General features: G+C 35.5%; 1 protein-coding gene across 1 annotated transcript in view; it reads right to left on the bottom strand.

Moving 5' to 3' along the window:
* LOC148956008 (uncharacterized) overlaps positions 1–19,909 on the bottom strand; it is a 488,643-nt gene that overhangs the window by 411,087 nt on the left and 57,647 nt on the right. The window contains exons 5-6 of the mRNA XM_089088947.1: positions 17,868–18,027; positions 6,454–6,771 (exon numbers count right to left, since the gene is read on the bottom strand). Of these exons, the coding sequence (XP_088945073.1) occupies positions 6,454–6,771; positions 17,868–18,027 (478 nt within the window). The remainder of the gene's footprint in view (positions 1–6,453; positions 6,772–17,867; positions 18,028–19,909) is intronic.

The raw sequence follows: 19,909 nt of genomic DNA, 5'->3' as shown, positions 1-19,909 counted from the left end.
AATAATCGAGTTCTTGATGCACAGTCAGCTGTTCCCACATCTTTCATCTTTGCCGATCTTGATTTATCTCTCGTTTGTTATGCACACGACATTTTGAATTTGAGCCATTTTATCCAACACATTAGCGAGATATCCCCAATACTACAATCTGAGTATGCAAAATTAGGTCTTCAGTTCAATGCTGAAAAGTCCGAAGCAGTATTCTTCAATTGGAAGCAAGCGTCGCCTAGGGATATTCCTCTTGGAAATAGTAGGATTAAGCCAGTAGATCAAATCACCTACCTCGGTCTTCCCATTGGTTCGCCAGTAATCCACACGCGACAACTATTAATTGCTCACATCAAGTGTAGAGTTGGGTTATCATATGCTTCTTTTGTAGCTAATAAGTTACGGTTCAACCGCCATCTTCTCTCGAAACTTTTTAACTCTTTCGCTCTACCACATTATCTGTACATATCGCCGTTTTGGAAAATGCTCACAAATTCTGACAAGTCAAAAATTCGTTCAGTCTTCTCCCGGTTCACAAAATATTTTTTACGTTTTCCCTCTTGAACGCGCAATTCTTATCTAATTAGAAAATTCAGCATTGCTGACCCCATTATAGATGGTGAAAATCAAATTTGAGCTTATAATTCCCGTTTAATGAAGTTGAACCATCCCTGGTCGTCAGTACTGGCCAAGTAATTAAGATGTATTTGTTGTGTTTTGTTTTGTTTTTTATTGTTTTTTTAAGTGTTTTTTTCTGCGGTTAGTATAAATGTTGCAGTTTTTAAACTGATTGATGATTTAGTCTCTTTTCGTACGAGTTCAATTTAAGTGACGCTGGTCATTCTTAATTTTGATGTCAATTGTTTTTATAATATATTGCGTACATTACTAATAATTTAATTGTTTATTAATTATCAGTTCTTTGAAGCATCTTGTTTTAAGTAAAGTTGTAAAATGATCCGTGATTGAATAATTTCCTTGTTTCTGTACTGTATGTATATCAGAGTAAATGAATCATTTGTTGAGAGTGATCTGAGTTCAAGAACAGCGGGAAAAAATGTCGTTTAATTGTTTTTACCGTTACTTGTCATATTTACACTAGTTGATATGATTATCTACTGTATATCTTTTTTACATCACTGATGATTATTTGGGTTATTTTTTTTTTAACAATTGCGGCTTGATGCAATGATGTTCATATTATTTATGTTAGTATTTAGGAACCTAAAAAAAAGAAACATATCGCATATCTGCAGTGCAGTACAAAATTGAGTTTTTCTTTCTTGTTCTTGTAATCTGTTCTAAGAATTGATATAGATCTTTGCTCCAGCATTTATCACTAGAAACCACGTGTAAAACTCATAAATTTATGTGTATTGCTTTTTTTTTGCTTATTGCTCCGTCTTTTCCTTTTTTGTATGACAGGTTTTCCAATAAATAATAATAATAATTATATATATATATATATATATATATATATATATATATATATATATATATATATATATATATATATATATATATATATATATATATATATATATATATATATATATATATATATATATATATATATATATATATATATATATATATATATATATATATATATATACACCACATGTATAACCACATGTTAGCGTTCGTCACTAAAAACCACATGTATAACTCCTAAGTTTATGTATAACTGTATAACTGTATAACATGTATAACTCCTATATATATATATATATATATATATATATATATATATATATATATATATATATATATATATATATATATATATATATATATATATATATATATATATATATATATATATATATATATATATATATATATATATATATATATATATATATATATATATATATATATATATATATATATATATATATATATATATATATATATATATATATATATATATATATATATATATATATATATATATATATATATATATATATATATATATATATATATATATATATATATATATATATATATATATATATATATATATATATATATATATATATATATATATATATATATATATATATATATATATACATGTATATGTGTATCGTCACTAAAAACCACATGTATATACTCCTATAGTTTATAGTGTATTGCTTTATTATATATTATTGCTCCGTCTTTTTCCTTTTTGTATGACAGGTTTCCAATAAATAATAATAATAATTATATATATATATATATATATATATATATATATATATATATATATATATATATATATATATATATATATATATATATATATATATATATATATATATATATATATATATATATATATATATATATATATATATATATATATATATATATATATATATATATATATATATATATATATATATATATATATATATATATATATATATATATATATATATATATATATATATATATATATATATATATATATATATATATATATATATATATATATATATATATATATATATATATATATATATATATATATATATATATATATATATATATATATATATATATATATATATAGTCCCACGCTCACTGTTTCCCAAAGTCACGAGATCAAAATTGTGAGATAGCCATTTTGTTCAGAAAGATCGAAAAATACAATAAATATGTCATTGAGGATGACTTAATCCCCCACAATCCTCGGGGGAAAGTCTGCAAGTTATGAACTTAGCCCAATGTTTACATATAGCCTAGCGTTGGTTATTCGGAAGTATACAGAAGTTTTCGGGCGCGATTTTATTTCTGGTAGTTGACGGTGAAGGTTTCGTGGGGGGATCTTTCCATGAAGGAGGTTTTCATGAGGGAAGGGACATTATTATGAAGGGGGCATCGGGTTTCCCAGCATTATTCAAAAAACGATCAGAAATTAAATATAAAAAAATGATTTTTTCAACCGAAAGTAAGGAGCAACATCAAAACTTAAAACGAACAAAAATTCTTACGTATATGATCGGATTCACCCCCTAGTCATTACCTCGCTTTTTACGCTAGTTTATTTTGTACTTTCATCAAAGCTATTGATTCCAATTAACGGCCTTTGTGATTAAGGGGTCATTCTTAAAGAATTGGAACAACATTTGAAATTTAGCATAAAGAAGGAGGTATTGATTTTTTCTTTTCTGATGTTTCTGATGTTTTGTTTAATAATGCCGGGATATCCAGCTCCCCCTCCATGGAAAATCCCTCCTCCCACCAAAAATTTTTCCTTGGAAAGACCCTCCCACGTATATCCTCCACGTGCCCCCTTTCGGCAGGTCTTGTTACGTGTGTCTTAAAGAAGTGTACAAACCCAAAGGTTTGTGAATCGCACAGACCAATCACCGGTTGCTTCACTGTTGGTGAGCTTTTTGAAAAGCTGATCTTTCAAGAAATGAACACAAGGTGCGACCATGCTCTTCCCAACTACGTTTCTGTGTCCCTATTTTTTTCTTATCGAAGGCACTGGTACAGAAACAGCCACCTTAAGAGCATGCGTCAACTCAGCTAGACAGTAATCAAGATATAGGTGGTTACCTTTAGTTAAAGTAGACAGAAGATGGAAAGGGAATTTTCATCTTAATCGGCTAAGAATCAAGCGAATACTGAAACGACGGGGTTTTGATTTCTTTAGTGAAGGTGACATGTTAATGTTGACGAAAATAGTCATCTGAGACAAAAATAGTGGAAGATTGAAACTCTGGATGATCAGACAAGGCAAATTCAAGGTTTGAGCTTAAAGCAGATTTGTGAAGATATGAAGAAGGCTTAGATTTCGCTAGGGTGGATACACAAAACGGAAGTGACGATGGAAGCTTTTGCGTAGTCGGCAGTGAGGGGTTCGTGTTGAAGTCACCACAAATAACAAGTCACCGGTTTATACCTTGAATTTTATAGAGAATCTTTGATAGTATTGCGGAAGCTAATACTAACTTTTTATCAGAAATGTGAATATGATATTTAGTCGGTATATAAATGAGCAACAATAATAAGCATCAAAGCTCAACAGCAATGTAAATATCCCTGAAACTCGAACTTTTTATTTACCGCAATGGCTAGACAACCCGACGCTCTGCAAGTTACGTTGCTGGCCGAAGAAGAAACTGAAAATTAGGTGAACGCGCTAACAAAGACACATTATTTTCACTTAAAAGGTGTTCGCAAGGACATTAAAACTATAATTTTTTGATAATTTATAGGTTTTCACAGGCACCATTTATATTCTGATAAAATATTAACAAATAAATTTTAGTGTCCTGGTCCTTTCATATTATTCCTTTAACCTTGGGCAAGAAAGTACTTTTTCATTTCTACACAGATCAGGCTGTTATTCCTGTGGGTTTTTTTCACAGTTTGGATATTCTTGTCTGCTTTGCACGCTTGGTCTTTATTGCTATGATTAACCGACCATCCACTACACTTCGAAGTGTAAAATTCGGAGGGAGCTCTTTCGATGGTCAATCAGAATTTCTAGTGCCCTTTTTGAGAGTCAAAATAAATGAGAATGTTCAAATCCTTGGATCCTTGGCAGTTCAGGTACTGCTTGGGTTTTTCAATCGGTTCAGACATGCATGGGTATTTCAATCGGTTGAGACCTACAAAATTGGCAATATTCAGTCTTTACTCATAAATTTAATGCATGATCAAGAACGTCCTTTGTCTTAAACTTCAGTAGCACAACTCTTGAATTTCCAAAGGGTGTCGCATAAATTAAAATTTCAACAGGCACACAGATTTTAGAAATATCAAAATCAGTGTTCTTTTTAATAATACCGGCGTAATTGGTTCTTATAATCTTAGCCCAAATTTTTATACTGCTAGGTATTGCATCTATTGCCGCAGATGCAGAGTCTTCATCAATCATGTGGACTACCAGTCCATGTTGGCATCTCACAGTATGTTTCATCTTGATAGCGAGCTGAGTTTCTTGACAAAATCACGCTGATTTGGGGAGTTGTACATATTATTATTCAAGAAAATTTGAAAGCACCACAGGAAGAGAGGGAGTTGGGTGAGCTGGTGCCAATGGCCAGATAATCGGACCTCGACTCAGCACGGACATTTCCTGTTTTACAAGCAGAAAATATAGCATTTAAACGATCTCGTTGATGTACGAGGCAACTACTGTAAGGGGACCATTGGGAAAAAAGACACGTCCGATGGATCAACTATCAAAAACAGCGGAAAATCTTCATTTCACTCTTTGAGGCCACATAGTAGATCGAAAATGTCCGACAAAAACGATGGCGCTGGATGCAATCCCATTCTCTTCTTAAGTACGTCAACTTTTAGCGCAACTTTGTAGGTGTCACTTGCATGCCGAATCATCTTTTACTAAAAATTAAGCACCCATCATCATCACTGTACATTTATCCTTAGCGAAGGACCGCTACAAAGAGTTCCGCCCCGAACAGAGAAGAACAGAACTTGCCATGTTTATAATTTCTTCTCTGTATAGTTAATGCGATGCGCAGTCAATAATCATAGTCCTTATAACACACCAATCCATCAGGAGGCACCCTGGTAAACAGTAGATCAAGTCTATCAAGGAACAAGGTAGGCATAGGAATCCAATCACCTATACTTCACAATTTAAGAGTAACTAAATACTGGCAGATACGCACAGCACTAGCGATGGATTGCTTCCCCTTTTCAGTTGCAATTTATTATATTTTTTCACTAATCTTCGTTATGATGAAGATTTTCTTTCTTTCCTTGTCGAAGTTGTGACAAATAAAAGCATAGAGCTTGAAACAAAAATTAATTCCTGGAAAGCACAAATGACATTCTGGTCTTTAGAAGGCAAAAGAGGAGTTAGCCCTACTCCCATTTGTAGTAATTTCTTTTTATTTCAGGCTTGACTTTATTATTTTTAGTATTTTTTCTTCATTACGAGTCTTATTTGTTTATTCGTTTATTTTTACTATACTGATATTTCGATAGCATTTCAGTCGTATCACGTAAAATTTTTTATGTTTTTGGCAGATAGTAAAATTCAACTAATCATAAACATGAAAGCATTAAAAGAATTAAAGAAATAATTAAGTAATTATATTTTAGCAGGGTGCATTGAAGCATTTTTGTTTATAATAATTATTTACTCCTACCTCATGAATTGAATATACTTTTGTATAGTTATCAGTTGATAAAGATTTACTAAATGAATGATTTCACTTTTAAAATCAATTTGAACATGTTTGCTTTCGTTCCAGCCTCGTCCCAGCAAAATTAGTCGCAACTCTGTGAAAATAAATGAACGCAGAAAAATGATACATTAAAAAATACGTAAAAGAAAATTAAAAATATATTACTTATTTTTTAGGTGTATTAAATATTACCAACATCTTTTTATTGCAAGGGAAGGATGATCTTGCGATGCAGCTGTGTAATCCGTAAAATAACAACAACCTTCATGACAGAAAAATGACATTTTCTAAATAATTTTACCTGCGGATCAGCATTGCTCAAAAATTTATTGATAATACCATCAGTTTTCTTCTGAATTTCATCATCGTTATGTTCGGGCTCGGATGTTGATCCTCGTTCAACTGGGAAAGATACTTGTTGAGTTGTTAAAGTTGGAGAGACCCAACCAGTTTTTTTTAAATTAATAACTTTGGTCAACATAAGACGAACGCGAGAGGAAAGATCTTCATTCTTGCTTAATTTCCCCATTTTTTCTAGATATACATCTAGTTTGGTCAACTGGATCTTCAGTGGCTTGCCTGTCCTCATAGATTCAATGACTGGCACCATTCTTTGAAACTAAAAACAAAGTCTATACAGTGATTAATCAACATGTGTAGTAATAATTACAATGAAAAGGTACAGCAATATACAATAGAGTTAAGAAAAAAAATAAACTATACAAATATTTAACAAAAGAAAACTGGAAATAAAGAACATAAAAAAAAACTTTTAATAAGATATTGCGAAATTAGAAAATTGGGTGACATTGACGATAAGACAAACAGAAGTAGATAATCATTACTATCCTCAAGTATCGTCAGCTTATTAGTATTTGAAATATCCACTATAAAGTCTAATAAATCTTTAGTAATTCGGACAAAACAACAAGTAATGAGTCAGAAAATTAGAAAAAGAAAAAGAACTTAAACAATGACTATGATTTCACGTAAATTGAACAGTTTACACAACATTTTCATGTAAACAACGCATTTTAGTATTTATAGTTAGATTGATAGTAACTGGTATTTTTTCAAAAGTAGATTGAATGTTTGAAAAGTAGATTGAATGTTTTTACTTTTATAACTTTAATAAATCAAATAAAAGTAAATTGAATGTTTGAAAAGTAGATTGAATGTTTTTACTTTTATAACTTTAATGAATAAAATAATATTAAGATTTTGATGACTAAATATCAGTAAATGAATATTAAACTGACAATGCACATTCATTTGTATTTTTTTCAGTAAAGTGCAAATTATGTGCTGGCCATGGGAAGGCATAGGGGTTTTGAGCCTAACTTATGATTAATTTCTGTTCGTTTTGAGTTTGACTCGGTTATTTATTGTAATTTCTGCTCGTTTTGGGTTTCATTTATTTATCGGCGCTGGTTTGTTGTAGTTTCACGCTTGGTAGATTATTTGGTTTTATGTTTTCTCATTTTTTGTTTAATGGAGTTCATTACTTTTCTTTGAAAAACTTATTTTGTGGAAAAAAAATTTTTAAATTAATTTCTGTTCGTTTTATATTGGCATAGTCTTTTCAGCAAAAAAGAAAATAATACTTTAAATCTTTTCGTTTTTTTAAGAATTAATAGTTCGGCCTGCTATTTGTAAGCTGGAGAAAAATTTTCAGCAATTTTTAACAACATACACCCTTTTATAAATCTGGACACAAATAGTAGTGTTTAATTTAGCTTCATACCTCCTCTAGTTGACCTGAAATAGAAAACTTGATACCATTCGAAAAAAAATCTGCTTGCATAAGATAACAGATTGGATACAACTACGGTAATCTGGTTTCTTTGAATATTGAAAGCTGAAGTATTCCGAATAGTTCGAGAATAAAATCCTCAGTTATTCTTGGAACTCAGTTGACAAGCTTGATTGGGAATTGGCATTAACAACGTTCGTTTTGATTTTATCTTAAGACAACATTTAGTCTTTAAACATAAAGTCAAATGGCAGGGTGGGCGTGGAAGGGGGATTAGTTTCCCTCCAACACTTACGACTATTAAAAAGGGCATCAGCCCTTTTTATTTTCAATCGAATGAGCCCTTGTTGAAGTATCTACGACAACTCCTTTAATAAAAAGCGCCCTGGTCCAAAGAACAACAACAAAAAATACATTGTGCCCAAATTAATCTCTACTATAAAAATGACAAGCCTTCGAATTCCTTTTGACTATTAAAAAGGGCACTAGGCCTTTCGAATTCAAATCGAATGAGCCTTTTTTCGAGTTTCTACGACAACAATTCCTATAAACACCTTATATGACCCCATGGCATAAATGACAACTCTTACCCTAAGGACTGTGAGGGTGGTTGTCATCCTCTAAGACCTAATTTCCAGAACTTTCAACTACGTTAGACCTACTAGCTGTATCAATATTTTTAGTTAGTATTTTCGAAAGAACGATTGGCGGGAGAGGTGTGTTAGTCACTTTTCGATAATTTACCACTATTAAAAAAGGCAATAGTCCTAGCTATTTCCTCACAAATGTGCCATGTTGAAGTACCTACGACAACGCTTTCAATAAAAACCTTATACACCCCTAGGGGATAACTTACAACCCTCGCCCTGAGGGCTGGGCGGGGGAGGCCGTCATCCTCAAAGACCTAATTTCTAGAAGTTTCTACTACGTTGAACAAAATGGTTATCTTAAAATTTTGATTGGATGTGTTTGGGGGAATCGTGGGCGTGAGAGGGGGGTTAGTTACCATCCAATCGTTTTCAACTATTAAAAAGGGCACTATCCCTCTCAATTTCCAATTTAATGAGCCCCTTTTGAAGTTTTTCACTAAAAACCTTATATGCCCCTTGGCATAACTTACAACCTTTTCCCTGGGGACTATCGGGGGTTTGTCATCCTTAAATACACAATTTCCAGAACATTCGACCACGTTGAACAAAATGGCTATATCTAAACTTTGATTGAATGTGTTTGGGGAAATGGTGGGCGTGAGAGGGGGGTAATTACTCTCCACTCACTTTTGACTACTAAAAAGGGCAATTTCAATTTCCAATCAGATGAGCCCCTTTTGAAATTTCTACAACAATTCTGTATATAAACCTAATATGCCCACAGGGCACAAATTACAACCGTGACACTGAAAGCTTTGATGGGGTTTTTATCCTAAAAGGCCTAATTTCCAGAAATTTCGACTACGTTGAACAAAACGGATATCTCAAAATTTTGATTGGATGTGTTTGGGGAAATGATGGGCGTGAGAGGGGGGTTAGTTGCCCATTTCAACAAAAACCATATATGCCCCCTAGCATAACTTATAACCCTTGCCCTGAAGACTATGGGGAGAGTGTCCTGCTCAAAGGTATAATATCCTGAACTTGAAACTTCGTGGAACAAAATGGCTATCAAAAAATTTTGATCGGATATGTTTGGTAAAATGGTGGACGTGGAAGGGCTGGTTGTTGCCTTCCAATCACTTTCGACTATTAAAAAGGGCACTAGCCATTTCAATTTCCAATCGAATGAGTCATTTTTGAAGTTTATACGACGACGCGTTCAGTAAAAGCCTTATATGCTCCAAGGGCATAACTTACAACCCTTGTCCTGAGGGCTGTGGGGGAGTGTCGTCCTCAAAAACATAATTTCTATCTGGAAATCTAGATCACTGAATAAAATGGCTATCTAAAAATTTTGATTGGATGTGTTTGGGGAAAAGGTGGGCGAAAGGGGGCCTAGTTGCCCTCAAATCACTTTCAACTATTAAATAGGGCACTAGACCTTTGAATTTCCAATCGAATGAGCCTTTTTCAAGTTTCTACGACAAAGATTTTCAATAAAAACTTATATGCCCCCAGGGCATAACTAATAACCCTTGCCCCGAAGACTGTGGGGGGGGGGAGTATTCTGCTCAAAGGTATAATTTCCTGAACTTTATCCGCGTGGAACAAAACGGCTATCTCAAAATTTTGATTGGATGTGTTTGGGGAAATGGTGGGCGTGGAAGGGATGTTACCTACCTTCCAATAACTTTTAACTATCAAAAAGAGCGCTAGCCATTTCAATTTCCAATCAAATGAGTCCTTTTTGAAGTTTCTACTACAATGCTTTCCATAAAAATTTTTTTGCCCCTAGGAAATAAATTACAACACTTGTCCTGAAGGCTGTGAGGACGTTGTCATCCTCAAAGACCTAATTTCCAGAACTTAAAACTACGTTGAATAAATGGCTATCTCAAAATTTTCATTGGATGTGTTCGGGGGAATGATGGGCGTGGGGGGGGGGGGCTAGTTGTCCTCCAATCACTTTCGACTATTAAAAAGGGTACTAGCCCTTTGAATTTCCGATCAAATGAGCCTGTTTTGAAGTTTCTACGACAACGCCTTCTATAGAAACCTTATATGCCCACAGGCCATAACTTAAAACCCTTGCCCTGAGGGTTGTGAGGGAGTGTCCTCCTCAAAAACATATTTTCTATCCGGAAAACAACTAAGCTGAACAAAATTGCTATCTCAAAATTTTGATTGGATGTGTTGGGGGAATGATGGGCGTGTAGGGGGGGGGCTAGGTTGTCCTCCAATCACTTTCGACTATTAAAAGGGCACTAGCCCTTTGAATTTTCAATCGAATGAGCCTGTTTTGAAATTTCTACGTGCTTACACCTTCTATAAAAACCTAATATGCCCCCAGGGCATAACTTAAAACCCTTGACATGAGGGTTGTGGGGGAGTGTCCTCCTCAAAAAGATATTTTCTATGTGTAAATAAACTGCGCTGAACAAAATGGCTATCTCAAAATTTTGATTGGATGTGTTTGGGGGAATGAAGGGCGTGGGGGGGGGGGGCTAGTTGCCCTCCAATCACTTTTGACTATTAAAAAGGGCACTAGCCACTCCCATTTCCAATCGAATGAGCCCTTTTCGAAGTTTCTACGACAACTCCTTGGATACGAAGTGCCTGGATGGAGAAAAAACACATTGTGCCCACATCGTTCTTTACTTAGGCAACTCTAGCGCGCTGCCTATGATAAATCTTCTATGCAAATAATGACAAACTTGCATAATTTTATAGATATTTCTTGTACCCTCCCCTTTGAAGGGAGGACATCCTTGTGTTTGACATCGCTGGAGGCATAGTTATTAGAGCTTGGACTATTTTTAAGTCATAGCCAAATTGTTGCAGTCACAGTTGTGAATTGTCGTAGTCGCAGTCACAAGTAATCGCAGTCAAAGTTGTAAGTAGACCAACTTACGAGTGGCTATCGTCCCAAGCCATCTTAGTCACAGACGCAAGTAACCGCAAGTAGTCTCTGTTGCAGTCACAGTATCAGCTGCAGAAGCACTGATACTGAAAGTTTCAAGTTAATACGGCTTTTTGATGACTTGGATGCACATAGTGTCTCTTAATTTAGCTCAAAATACTCCTCAACATTCTCCAAAATTTCTCCTCAATAACTTTAGACTTTTTCGACACATCGAATTTCAAACATTCCTTCCTTTCCCAATAATAAATAATAAATAAATCTTGGATTAAAAAAATGTAAAAATTGCATAATTTTCATTTCTTGTCGAGGGCTATAAGCAGCATTACATCCCTTGAATGTTTTACTAACTGTATGTAACTGTATAACGAACTGTATGTAAGGAGGGACCCGGGTCAATAGTACCCGAAACTCTAAAAAAAGCAATTTTATACCAATAGATACATCAAAAGAATCAGATTTTTATGGTGATTTCAAATATATAAGTTTAATCTTACCCATCAAAAGTTACGCGCCTAAGAAAATTTGTCTTATTTTCGAAAAAAGGGAGGAACACTCCCTAAAAGTCATAGAACCTTAATGAAAATCCCACCATCAGATTCAGCGTATCTGAGCACCATACTGTAGAGATGTCAAGCTCTTATCTGCAGAAATGTGGAATTTTGTGTTTTATGCCAGAAGAAAGATCACGGATGCGTGTTTATTTGTTGTTTTTTTTTTCAGGGGGGGATCGTATCGACCCAGTGGTCTTAGAACATCGCAGGAGGGCCCATTTGAACGGAAATTAAAAGTTCTAGAGCCATTTTCAAGTTACAAAAAAATGCAGGGCAGGTAGTCCCCCTCCCACGCTCAATTTTATCCCAAATCACCCGATCAAAATTTTGAGATAGCCATTTTGTTCAGTGTGGTCGAAAAATATAATAAACATGTCTTTAAGGATGACTTAATCCCCCACAGTCGTCGGGGGAAGGGTTGCAAGTTATGAACTTTGCCCAATGTTTACATGTAGTATTGGTTATTATGGGAAGTATATATCCGTATTCATCGGTCATTCAGAGCGATAACATCTATTGAAGAAGGTTGCTGACACTATGCGTAGAATCGGGTTTGATGATTGGAAATGGAAGATTTAGAAAGGATAAAAATCGGGGTGAGTTTACCTGCGTACCTGGGGCTAAGCTGATTATGTTTTAGTGGGTATTCGCTAGGATCTGAATGACCTTAGTGTGAATGTGCTTAAACTAGCTGGATCGGACCCCATAGGAGGGATATTTCAAGGGAAAATCGTATTTATAATAAAAATGTTAGACGTTAGATACCTAGGGAAAGGTCTACAGAGGACAAAGTTAATTAAGTGAAGCGTTTTCAGAGGATGATGTAGCTATAAGGCTAAGTCATTTAGAGAAGATAAATAACCAGGATAGATTGATCGAAGAGTTCACGGAGATTTTACATGAAATAGCAGGCCCAGTTCTAGGAAATAAAGGAGGTTGTAAGGATATAGAATTTTTTGATGAGGAGTGTAGAATAAAAAGATTAGAATTGATTAAAGAATTGGAGATTTTGAGGGAAGAGGAAAAGAGGAAAACAGGCTTTGACTAGTGACAAGGTTTGAAAATGTTCGCCGAGAGTATAAACGCCTTTTAAAACAGAAGAAGAGACTGGCTATTCAGAAAAGTAAGGAGGAGCTGATCCAGTTTTATGAAAAGTGCAATATGCGGTCTTTCTGGAGAAAGATAAAAAAAGAGGCCTCCATAGCCCAGCCAAAAGTACCAGACCCGAAAACATGGCCGACATACTACAACGACGTGGCTCAGGAAGACTATTCGTTTGACCGCTGGTTCAGCGACGAATTATTGAATACAGAGAAGGAGATCAGCCTCTCACTGCAAGAACACCATTATGATCTGCTAAAACCCAAATCAAAAGAAGAAATCGAAGAATGCATGGAAGGTGGATCAGCACCTGGTAACGATGGAGTCCCAACAAAGATCTTGAAACAATTCTAACTTCTATTTATGCCCATCTTCTTGGCTATCTTCAACTCAGTTCTGGCTTCTGGAGAATATCCCTCACCGTGGAAAACATTCTTGATTTTGCCGCTATTTAAAAAAGGGGACCCAGCGGATCACAGTAATTATCGACCGATATCTTTAGTAACTAGTCTTAGCAAAATATTAGAAAGAATACTAGATGCTAGATTAGCTCATTGGTTAGAAAAATATAGGATTTTGAAGGAGGAGCAGTTAGAGTTTCGAGATGGATATAATGCTATTGATAGGGTTTTAGTCCTACAAGCGCTTGTAGAGAAATACGCAAAAGGGAAGAATAGGTCGTACGTTGCATTTTTAGATCTAGAAAAGGCCTTCGATAGTATTGATAGGATTCTCCTGTGCTTAGAACTGTTAACGGTAGGCTTACCGAGACTTTTCGTTAGGATATTAGCTGATATGTATAGAAAGACATTTGGTATAGTTAATGTTTTAGGGAAGGGATTATCGTCGTCGTTTGAAATTAGAAAAGGAGTAAAACAGGGTAGCAGTATTTCGCCTAGGTTTTTGACGTTGTATATAAATGATATTGTTGACCATTTTAAAAAGGTATGCGCCCCTACGGTGTCACTAGGAAACCTGACGTTATCTCTGTTGCTTTTCGCTGATGATGCGGTTTTGATAGGCAAGTCACCAGAGGAGCTCCAAATCTTATTGAGTATATTAGAGGGATATTTAGATAGAAAGAAACTAGTGTTGAATATCAAAAAGACTGAGATTTTGGTTTTTAGAAGAACTCGTGTGAATAATGATGATCAAAAAGTAGAATTTTATTATAAAGGTGAAAAAGTAAAAAAGAGCGAAACTTTCAAATATTTGGGAGTAACACTTTCAGCAAAAGGAGGATGGAAAGATCATGTAAAAGAGATGATTAAGGGAGGGAAAGCAGTTTCAGCTGCCATTTTTAGTAATTCAAGGCTTTCAAGCATAAAAGATTTAAAAACACATTAAAATATTTTTAATTCTAAAGTTTTACCTACTATTCATTACGGAGCTGAACTCTGGGGGCATGACCCAAAAGTGAAAATTGGAATCAATTCAGCTGCAACACTATAAAAGATTAATTGGTCTTCACGTAACAACCCACAATCAGGCAATAGAAGGGGACCTAGGAATATTTTCGCTGAGAATGAGTAGATTAGCACAGATGATCCGGTACTTGCTAAAAGTTCTAAGTCTGCCAGAAGATAGGTTAGCAAGAGCAGCTTATGCGGAGATTCTACGGTCGAAACGTAAAAGATCGATACCGTATCAAATAAAAAATGTTTTAGATGGAGTAGGATTATCCTATATTTGGAATGAGGGGCTAGGGCCCTCAGATCAGGGTGAGCCGTTTTTGGCTAATGACATTAGAAAGAATAAAACACCAGGAAGTCCAAATGTGGACCCAGGCAGTTAAAACATCTGAAACATTGAAGTTTTATTCTCAAGTAAAAGAGATATTTGGATTTGAACATAATTTTAAACTAGGATTACCGGGGGAGACATTGAGGACTTGGTTTTGGATCCGAGGGAATGGCCTGCCACTAAAAAAATGAAAAGGAGTATTTGAAAGAAAAAGGGTGGCCCCACATGCAGATGCAGATTACTCTTGCCCCAGATGTAACCTAGGCATTGAGGTTGTGGCCCATATTCTCGCCGAGTACGAGCAACTTTCTCTATTAAGGGGAAAGTATTTTGAGGGTGGAAACTTGGAGTTCCGGGGGATCCTGAAAACGACTGTAAAAAGGACAATCAGGCAGTTATGTAAATATATAAATGAAGTGTTGACATCAATGAGTGAAACTTGACATTTATGTTATTTTTCTTGTGGAGTGTATTTAAGAATATTGTGCAGTATGGCCTGTTTTTTGGTTTATAGTAAATTATTATTATTATTATATACGTTATCAGGGAGGATTTTTTCTGGTAGTGGGGTGGGGGGTGGATCGAAGGTCACGTTGAAGGAGCTTTCCATGAGGGAAGGGACATTGCTATGAAGGAGGTGCCAGATTTCCCAGTATTATTTAAAAAATGATCAGAAAAAAAACAAACAAAAAAAAAAACAAGTTTTCAACTGAAAAACTTTTCAACTGAAAACCTTTCAACATCGAAACTTAAAACAAACTGAATCTATTACAAATATAATTGGGTTCGCTCCCTAGTCAATACCTAGCTCTTTACGCTTATTTTTTTTAGTACTTTCATAAGAGCGATTTATTCTAATTAACGGCCTTTGCGACTAAGAGGTCATTCTTAAAGAATTGGAAAAAAATACAAACTTTAGCGTAAAGAGCAAGGTATTGACTAGAGGGGCGAGCCCCCCTAATATGCATAATATAAATATACAGATATAGAAGTTCGTTACGTAAATTAATTCGTAAGTTACGTATATTTATTACTAATAAAAACGTTCGTAAACAAAATTAAACAACTTTCGAGAAAGCCATTTAGCCAAAAAATAAGTAAAGTTAATATGCAAATTTTGTCTTAATTATTCATGTACAGTGAGCCAAAATCAAAGCCTGCGTTAATTTAAAAACGTTCAGAAATCAAATATTAAAACAAGTTGATTTAACTGAAAGTAAGGAGCAACATCAAAACCTAAAACGAATAGAAATTATTCCGTATATGAAAGGGGCTTTCCCCTCTTCAACGCCTCGCTCTTTACGCTAAAGTTTGACTCTTTCTTACAACTCTATTTTTCAAAACAATAAAAACTTTAGCGTAAAGAACGACGCGTTGAGGAGGGGACAGCCCCTTTCATATACGGAATAATTTCTGTTCGTTTTAAGTTTTGATGTCGCTCCTTACTTTCAGTTAAAAAAACTTGTTTTTTTATTTAATTATTTGAACAAAATTGTTTTTTAAAAATGCTATTCGTTTAGGGGGAGGAGCTGCGTCTAAAAGGGCGAGGAGATCTTGCCCGATTACTCTTCGAGATTTTTTCGACATGCTTTCAAAGTTTAAACTCAATTTCATTGGCTGTTCCTTTGATATTAGTGTTGTGCCCTTTTGACAGCCATCTTGTATATATTTTGTTTTGATTTTGTTCAGCATCCCCTGCCATATTTTCAGAAAGAAACTAAGTTTATCAGAAGCGTATCTGCAATAGATTAAAAACGGCTGGGGTGAATAAATTGAAAAGTTCAGGCCATGTTAAGAGGTATGTTGAAAAGTAATCAGGGTACAACAAGCCCTCCTTCCATACCCTATTTAGCTACAACTACAATTACCCCAGCGTCTTGATACAACCTATGCAACCTATTGCAAAATACTTGATAACTTCAATTCAAAATCAGTAAACATTTTTGATTTGATTTATCATGCCCTCAGGATGCCCTAAAGTTTCACCTTGATACGCTTAGCCTCTTTTAAGACACCCCCAGCAAAATGGGTAATTTACAATCCTTGACCCCGGGTCGTGAAGGGCATGGCATCTCAGAAGGCTTAGTTATTATACCTTTTAGCTGTTTTCAACAAAATAGTCTTTTAAAATTCCAAATCAGTGTTTAGGAGAAGGGCATCTAAAAAAGGAAGGGGTGTTGTTTGGCCTTCGATCTTTCTTCATTACCCCCTCAACATACCCTGAAAGTTTCAGCTTAGTACCCTCAGCCACTCTTAGATTCCAAATATTCCCTTTTGCATGCACATTTGCATGCCAGCATGCACATAGTGTGTTTTAATTGTGTTGAACATCCTGTATCCTGTATATTCAGGATCAGCATCCCTCTCAACATTTCCCTAAAGTTTCAGTTTGTTACCATGGGCCTTTTGGAGACGCAGTATCAAACATTACCCCTTTTTCCAATAAAAAACCTTGCATATTAACTATGGTCAACCTCTATAATTTACAACCCTTGCTCCGGAGGCATGGAGGGCTACATTAACCCTGGAGGCATAGTTATTTGACCTATGGACTAATTTGAACAAAACAGCTATCTCAAAAATTTGACAATATATATATGGGGAAAAAAGGCATGGGAGAAGAACTGTTTGTCCTCCAATAACGTTTGACGCTTAAAAAGGGCGTTAGAACTTTCAATATCCCATCGAATGAGCCCCCTTTAAACTTTATCCAGCCACCTCTTTCATATCACGTGGCTCAAGGGGGAAAAATATGAAGGTACATTGAAGCTTCATGGCTGTTTACTACACGTAACGCTAGAGCTTTGCCTCTGATGAAATAAATAGTGACAAAAAACATAAGTTTCTAATATAAGACTGAGAAGAAGGCCCTTATAATTTCAACAAGTAGCTTTTCAATTATGTTACCATTATTCATAACTGAAGTCTCAACAGGGATCAGATGATTGTTAAAGGAAACCAATCTACTGACACAGGCCAAGAGGCCAGGAATGAGAAAGATGGAGAGAACCAGCCCACCTAAAAATATTGAAAGAATAATGGCGAAGTTACCTTTTCTCTGAATTGTTCTTCGTAGGCTTTACCAGTTGTGGAAATCAATTCACAGAGACATTCAAGCTGCGTCTCGTCATTCGACTGAAGTAATTTAGAAATGAAGCAATTTATATCGTTAAGTGTCAGCAACTTCAGCTTGAACAATTCACCGATAAATCTGGAATGAAAATAATAAAAAAATTTTTTAAGTAATTAACAAGTTTACCACATAAGAAGAAACACAACCTAGAATATCAAAGACAGCGTGATAGCTCCCCACCTATGTAAAGAGAGAGGCGGGCTCTATGTATCATTTTTTTTTTCACAAACATAATATTCGATTAGAAATTAAAAGTTCTGGACCCATTTTAAGAGTCAAAAGTGACAGGAGGGCAAGCATCCCACCCAAACATCTTATTCCCATACAGACATCCGTTAAAGTTTTGTGATTACCCTTTTGTTCACCGCAGTTCAAAGTTCCAATAACTAAACATTTACGGATGACAACCCGTCACAGCCCTGGGGCAAGCACTGAATGTTTTTCAATTCACTCGTTTTTTAAATATGGTATTTGTTATTGGGAAAGGGGGAGCATGTTTGCCCCCTAATGTCCAAAGAGGCCAAAGGTACTACAGTGAATCTTTCAGGGAATGTTGAGGAGAGTGTGGAATTAATCAAAACACACTATGTACATGCTGGTTGACAAAAGAGAGTATCTCAACAACGGCTTAGGGTATCAAGTTGAAAATATGATAGAAAGACGAGGGAAATGGTCAGTTGGCGAAGAGTAAAAAGGAAACACCGCTACTATAACAACTACTACTACTACTACAACTACTAAAACTACAGCTGCTAATCTTACTAGGGCTAAGGGTATTAAGGTGAAAATTTCAGTGGATGTGTATTAAGGTGTTAGGGTATTAAGGTGTTATAGTACTTAGGTGAAATTTATAGGTCATGTTTTGGGATACTACCGCGTCCAGGGCAACCGACGAAGTTACCACGTCCGGGGCAACCGACGAAGTTACTGCGTCCGGGGCAACCGACGAAGTTACCGCGTCCGGGGCAACCGACGAAGTTACCGCGTCCGGGACAACCGACGAACTGACGACCCAGAATCTCCCTTTAACAATGTTAACAACTCCAAACCCGGAGGCTATGCTTTCTTCTAAATTGATTTTATCTGTTGGAACCCTGAACGTTAGGACGCTTGTTAAACAAGGCAAAATAGATCGTGTCCTAAATGAACTAAACCGATATAAATGGGATATTGTGGGACTTTCAGAAACACATCTCCCTAGCACCGGCGAAGAAAGGATCGGCAACACTAGTTTGATAGTGTCTTGGAGAACCGATGGCGTCCATCGCCAAGGTGTTGGCTTTTTGATTTCGACTAAGGCACGAAGATCCCTGATTTCCGTAACGCCTGTGTCAGAATGGTTGATTATGATACGAATGAAGGGATCCCCGATCAACATCACGATCATACAAGTCTACGCTCCTGACTGCAGCAAACCAGATGAAGAGTTTGACAATTTCTACCTTCAACTGCAAAGGCTAATTGACGCAGTTCCTAAAAAAGACCTTATTGTTGTCATTGGCAACTTCAATACTATTGTTGGTAAGGATTCTACTCGAAATGAAGATGTTATGGGTAAATTTGGCCTTGGACGACTTAACAAGAGGGGCGAACGCCTCATTGAATTTTGCAGAGACAGTGATCTAGCCATTACCAATACTCTCTTCAAACATAGAGAACGTCGTAAGGCGACATGGACTTCGCCGGATGGAAAAACCCGTCATCTTATTGATTACGTGCTCGTCTCTAGACGGTGGAAATCATCTGTGCTAGATACTGTCACCCTTGCAGGTGGCGATTTCAACAGCGACCATTCCCTGGTCATGGCTGCACTAAAGATACACCTGAAATCTTCCGCAAAGCTGAATAATAGACCCGCTCGTTTAAACACACATCTTCTCAAAGACCCTCAAACTCGCCAAACCTACATCGATGAACTGTCTACTCAAATATCGGACCTTCTTTCTAATATTCCTGTAAC

Source organism: Artemia sp. Qi Xiang Cuo, chromosome 1 (assembly GCF_049724085.1).
Source record: "Artemia sp. Qi Xiang Cuo chromosome 1, ASM4972408v1, whole genome shotgun sequence".
NCBI classification, from domain to species: domain Eukaryota; kingdom Metazoa; phylum Arthropoda; class Branchiopoda; order Anostraca; family Artemiidae; genus Artemia; species Artemia sp. Qi Xiang Cuo.
Note: the sequence above shows the minus strand (reverse complement) of the source record. Positions and strands in the feature narration are given on the sequence as shown.